A 6,214-nucleotide genomic window follows, 5' to 3' on the forward strand; every position below is an offset into this window, starting at 1 on the left:
GTCTCTTCTGCAGAAGTGGAATTGTTCTCAGTCTGCAGCCTCATTACTCAACATTATAACTTGATAATTTTCTAAATCCACCTCCTGCTTTATGAGCATAACTGATTCTTTTTCTCAGGTCTAAAGTGATTTCTTTGGTTTAATGCGTGATGCTTTCTCAGCAACAGCTCAAACTTTTACTGGAGTTTAATACTGAGTGTAATCCAGAAGCTAACCCTCCCTTTAACTCAATTTTACAGCTCTGAGAATTACAGAGTTAAAGGTCGGCCTTTCAGTTATAGTGTACTAATATAAATCATTTATGCTTTCTCAAGAAAACTGGGATGATTCTTTTGAAAAAGCACTCTGGGAACTTTGGGGGAGTTAGTCTGTTAGCAGTGAATACCTTTGTATTCTTTGTTTTTCTTAGAGTTATTATATCTTTGTTAATTGCAGTGAATACTCGCTGACCCAGTTTGATGATGTTTGGCGTGGACGTGTTCCTGCTGCGCTCTGTGCATGCCGTCACCGTCAGGTTGTAGATGTCTCCGGGAGGCAGAGGGAGGCTTGCCCGCATCACATTCCGAGTCACCTGACACAGCACCACATGTAAACAACACGTAAACAACATGTAAATAACACTTGAACAGCGTGCACACAGTCAGTCCTGAGTGCCCCCTTCCTCCATCTGATGGGGTCATATTCTGCTCTGCCTCTGTCCCACGCGGAGCTGCTGAAAGATTAACAGTGCAGGTATTTTCCTTAAATATCTTTTTAATCTGCCCTGAATAAAACTAAAAATATCCCTGCAGTAAATCCTCACAGCTGTCTGTGTCTCCGTTTAGTCACTGTGACCGTCTGCTTCCACCACGAACTAACGATTAAATATAAATGATCAGCTCTGAGTGTGGAAGCTTCATTAAACTTCTGCAGACCTGCTGACTCAGTCTTTGTACTCTTATATCTAATTATAATTTTAAATTACATTCAACCTCAAAGACCGAACAGACTGTATATAAAAGATGGACATCACCAATGTGACATTAGCCATTGCTTTGCAAAGCCATGTCCTCTAACCTCCAGCAGAGGCCCCAGCAGTGATGGAGTCCGCAGAAACTCTCAGGTTACATTATTAGGGGTGTGGCCTCTTTGACTGACAGGTGGCTGTATCTGCCAGCTGTCAGTTAGGCTTACATTTAGCAAACTGGACCTCTGGACTGTGTTTGTGTTGTTGGAGTCTTTTGGAGCATTTTTAATGACATTATCTGACCAATAATAAAGCTGCTGTGAGGTTATTATAGAGACAAACTTTGCTAAACAATGCTAACCAAGTTAGCTAGCATTAGATGATAACTTAGCATTCCACCCTCTTATCCAAACAAAACAAACATTTTAAGAAACAAGAAAACAACGAGCTGGCGCCCAGAATGCTAACAAAACTAATGGATGATGTCATGGTGGCTATGCTCATCTTTTATATACACATTTGACCACATTTGGAAAAGGAAGAGTAATTTTTGGTTTCAGTCCCCGAGGTCAATGCTCATTACTGAGATTTCTATTTCACATAAATTCTTCAAAATAAAGTTACATTTCTCTTGTTTGTTGTGTTTTTGTAAGCTGGTTTAATTGTTTACACATTTATCAGAACTATTAGTAGCAATCTAGTAGAAATGAAGACTGCTTAACATCCTGAATATAGTTGACATCTACACGCCATTTGTATACGCTCTCAATTAAACCTCCAACATGGCTTGGGACCCTCAGACACTTGATCACAGAAGCGAGCTCAGGCTACGGTGGTAATTGGACTCGTAGAGCAGCGACGTCTGCAGGTCATTCTCCTGCTGCTAATCAGACCATCGAACCAACCCGAAGGAGAGAGTCAATAACAGCTCCGCTCGACCCTGAAATAATGAGCTGCTGCTGGAGACACACTCATCACCACACAAACGCACAAATACACCTAAAACAGCGAGAACGTGTCTCAGAGTGTCGTGAACACCTAGACAGATGTGTCTGGACTCACGTCAACGGAGTACGTCTTCTCCGGTCCCTTCTTCCCGACAGCGACCACTTGCCAGTGCAGCATCCTTGAGTGCGACAGGTCAATGAAGAGCTCGCCGTATGTCCAGCGGACGTACAGAACGCCATGAGAGTAATCCACAGAGGAGATGTGAGGCGCCTCGGGAGCTGAGAGGAGGAAGAGGAAGGAGACCTGCATCATACGTTTGCAGACACATTAAAGATGTGCCGTCTGGATCTTCACAAGAAATATCAGCAAATAAAAGCCAAAATAAAAAAAAACGTAAGAAACAATAAAAAGTCATGCGTTTTGTTCTTCATGTGTGAGCTGCATTATCAGTAAACCCAGAAAAAGATATAAAATAAAAACAAAATGAATTAGATCATTAAAAATATACATTTATTTTATTTATTTCTATTTTTATGCATAAATTTTAAATTGTATATTTATTGTATTATTTCAGGGAGTGACCAAATTGAGTAATATTTAAACAAAATAAAAAAAAATATTTAAAATGTTAAACACTAAAATGTGTTTTAATTTTGCATGTTTTTATTTCTTAATTTATTTTTGATTTATTTTTAGAGCTGATGGATGAATACAGAAGAATAAAAAATATTCATGAAGAAAAAAATGGCTTGAAATTATGTGTCTAAATGTCTCTTTATATAAAAACTAAATAAATCAGTAAAAACAAATTTAAAAGTCTATTTATTCTATTTTTAAGTCTAAGTGTGTTTGCTGGATCCTGGCCCAGCCTCCCTCGCAGCGTCCTTGCAGCGGTGAGGCATCACCTGTGACGAAGCTCACGGTGGAGCTGTCGCAGCAGCTGAGCGGTGGGTCACCCCACGTCACCATGGAAACACGGAAATTATAATACCAGGCAGGCAGCAAGTCAGTCACCCTCTGAGAGGAAATAGAGACAAATACGGTGAGGTGGATGCGGCATGGTGCCATGACATGTTTCCTGTGACGGAGACAGACTGGTTACCACTGAGGCGATGACGGAGGCGGTGGCGGCGATCTCGTAGTAGGTGGTCCACTCAGAGGCAAGCGTGACGGGGTTGAAGAAGAAGGTCTGCAACACATATTTCCTGAAGGCAACGTGGTATGGACGCTGCCAGCTGAGGATCACTGCCGTTGGACTCAGGGGGTAAACGGTGAGCTCGCGCACGCCGGTGGGCTCTGACACAGCACACCGACACAGGCGGGATTTAAGAGTGGAACAGGAAGAACAGGAGCAGTGAACAGGAAGTGGGACTGAAAAAGACGCATAAAGTGACGCTCACCGATATCGATGATGACGGGCTCCGACGGCGGGCTGATCAGGGGTCCATTGGTGTGATAGACGACCACCCGGTATTGAGCACCCGGCGTCAGGTTGGTGATGATGTCACTCGTCGAGTTTTCCTGTGATTATATATTTAAACACATATATATATGTATTAAATTTTTTTTATTATTTATTCAAAAGACCCCCCCCCCTGTGTGAGCTTCAATCTGCGGTGCGCGGCCAGTGATGAGTGCCGTGCCATACCTCGCTGCAGTAGGTGTTCTCCATCCTCTGGCTCAGGCTGGGCTTCAGGCAGGTGGTGGAAACCACTGACACGAGGCTCCCATTGTGGTTCTGCGACGATGGCGCCCAGGAGATGGCAGCGGTGCTCGAGTCCAGCAGCCTGACGCTGACGGCTTGAGGACGCTCTCGCAGGTCCTCCAGCAGCTCGCCGCTGGGACCTGTAACCATTAATAAACCAGCGAAGGAGCAGGTCAACAGGAAGTGGATTACGTTAACAATGACAACACTAGAACAAAGATGCATTTGATTGAATCCATCCTTTATTGCCACACGCTGCTGCATGCGCCATAATCACTTCCTGTACACTTACTGAGGTAGAAGGTGAAGGCAGTGTCGCCACTGCTCTCTCGGGACTCGCAGTCTCCAGACGAGCTCAGTGTGGTCACTTGCACACGGTATATTCCCGGCTCCGTTAACTCTGTAAAGAACTCGTGAGTGCTTTCATCCACCGTCGCTGTTTCTGTCGAGTTACCTGAGGAGCAGAGCGAGAGGTTCAGATGCCAACACGGGAACATCTGAGATGTTCTTTATTCAGCTGCTTCCTGCTTACCATCTCTGTAGATGTAGACGTTGAAACCGTCGTAGCTGGTGGGTGGGCGCGGTGGCAGCCAGCGCAGTTCCAAAAGGACTGGCGGAAGCCTGGTGGGCAGGACAGAAGGCTCGGCAGGGAGTGCCATGGCCGAGCCCGGCTCGTTGGAGTCTTCGTACTCGGGCAGCACGCCATTAACGAACTCCTCATCCTTGTCGGCAGGAGATGGCTCCGTCGGATCCAGCCAGTAGCTCGAAGGCTCTGCCTCCTCCGTGCGGCTGTTGTTCACATCAATGGGGGCGCTCACCGTCAACACTTTTGTGGAGTTGAAGGGGGCGTAAGTGACTCCTATTACCTCATCTGAGGTATTCTCCTCAGCCTGGGTCTCCTCCTCCTCCCGCTCCTCCATCAGTGGGACGTCCCGGGCCTGGCGGGGGGATCGCTGCCCACTATCATGTGGGAGCATGTCGGGGAGCTGACCTGGAGCTGCCCTCTGGCTCAAATGGATGATCTTATAGGAGATGTTGAGGGGAGGGTGGGGCACTGGGGGGAGAGAGGGGAGTGAATTATTCTGAGCAGGAAATGGCTAGTCAGCTCGCCAGACAAAGCTCCTCCCGTCTCATCATACATCACTGTTTAAAAAAATGAGGCAGCAGGTCCTCGCTGGAGGCCTCTGAACCGGGCCGCCATGTTCTCCAGACCTGCTCACTGTATTTACTAAGGCAACGATTCCTGAAAGTAGAACTTAGAGCTTCATGCAGGAAGGTCTGCCTCCGAGCCGATCTAATCTACTCAGTACAGAGCAAGCACTGGACTCTCACAGTGGGAGGGGCCTCACCTGTCCGATGATGCAGCGGTGTGTGAGTGATGTCACTGTGGGTCACCAGTGCAGTTTGGTACACGGTGGCCTCTGAGATCAGCTGGAAGGTGATGTTTCGGTAACACATCCCCGGTAACCAGTGCTTAAACACTGTCTTCCCCCTGTAGAAATCTACAAACAACAAGCAGAAAGAAACTGTTAGCACAAAAACACTCTCTTTATTCCTGGAGCTGTGTTAACATCTGTCAGCAGTCAGGACATGAACACCAAAGCACTGATCGACTATGAGTCTGGAGCAGCTGAAATCAGGTCTGGTCTTTCTCACTCACTATGTGTTAATAGACCCCTCAGCACTGAATCATACTTGTTATTAATCTCTGGCTCTCTTCCACAGCATGTCTTTTACACTGTCTTCCTTCTCACTCCCCCAACCGGTCGCAGCTCCCTGAGCCTGGTTCTGTCAGAGGTTTCTTCCTGTTAAAATTGAGTTTTTCCTTCCCACTGTCGCCAAAGTGCTTGCTCATAGGGGGTCATATGATTGCTAGGTTTTTCTCTGTGTGTATTATTGTAGGGTCTACCTTACACTATGAAGCGCCTTGAGGCGACTGTTGTTGTGATTCGGTGCTTTATAAATAAATTGAATTGAATTGAAATGGAGTTCCTCGGGGGTCAATCCTGGGTCCTCTTTCCTTTATATTTGCCTCCACTGAGGTGTGTGCAGGTAAACTTGAAATAACTTGGTTCAGTTCAATTTAGTTTTATTTATATATAACACCAAATCACAACATCAGTTGTCTCAAGCCGCTTTAAGTGGAATAACGTGCTTTCAGAAATGCTTTCCATTAGAGAAAGGCAAGGGCGCACTAGAGTTCCCCGGAGGATTTCTACCCAATCAGAATCTTCAGTTTGGAAGGGGCCAGGCATTTATTCAGACAGACACATTCTTCTATCGCTACTCACGTGCCTTCACCTCCCAGTGAGACTGTGAACTACAATAACTGTCCTCACATTCAGGCAGAAGGCTCATATTGGTTTACAAAACACTAAATTACACTAAATAGCACCCACTCATACAAACAGAATGAAATGTTCTACCTTTATAGAGCATCGATCGGCGCTCCTGTCCTTCAGCGTAGCTGATGTTGACTCTGCTGAAGACGTTTCTGGTCGGAGGATCGATTTCAAACACCACGCCAGTCTCTGGAGCCTCCTTATAGTCCAATATCTGAGCGCTGCGGACAGGAAGCGGCTCTGAGGAGACAAACGAAACTGAGTCGAACATCA

The 6,214-nt window shown here is 46.0% G+C and overlaps 1 protein-coding gene across 1 annotated transcript; it reads right to left on the reverse strand.

Annotated features, from left to right (window-relative positions):
* Nucleotides 1-6: 6 nt before the first annotated feature.
* Nucleotides 7-6,212, reverse strand: LOC102310467 (receptor-type tyrosine-protein phosphatase O). The gene is made up of 10 exons (XM_005953312.3): nt 6,026-6,212; nt 4,949-5,101; nt 4,132-4,653; nt 3,892-4,053; nt 3,543-3,739; nt 3,295-3,415; nt 2,997-3,190; nt 2,800-2,911; nt 2,009-2,172; nt 7-571 (listed from the first exon to the last, which is right to left on the reverse strand). Exons 1-10 carry the CDS (start codon nt 6,210-6,212, stop codon nt 296-298), a joined length of 2,088 nt encoding a protein of 695 aa, XP_005953374.3. The 3' UTR covers nt 7-295.
* Between the last annotated feature and the right edge of the window lie 2 nt (nt 6,213-6,214).

This window comes from Haplochromis burtoni, unplaced genomic scaffold (genome assembly GCF_018398535.1).
Source record: "Haplochromis burtoni strain Fernald_Lab_line unplaced genomic scaffold, NCSU_Asbu1 Contig_3658, whole genome shotgun sequence".
NCBI lineage: Eukaryota > Metazoa > Chordata > Actinopteri > Cichliformes > Cichlidae > Haplochromis > Haplochromis burtoni.

Coding starts and splice junctions, on each gene's coding strand:
- LOC102310467 (XM_005953312.3), bottom strand. CDS start 6,212: ATGTTCGACTCAGTTTCGTTTGTCTCCTCAGAGCCGCTTCCTGTCCGC. Junction 4,054..4,131: donor CGTCTACATCTACAGAGATG/GTAAGCAGGAAG, acceptor TCTGCTCCTCAG/GTAACTCGACAGAAACAGCG. Junction 3,191..3,294: donor GCCCGTCATCATCGATATCG/GTGAGCGTCACT, acceptor GTGCTGTGTCAG/AGCCCACCGGCGTGCGCGAG.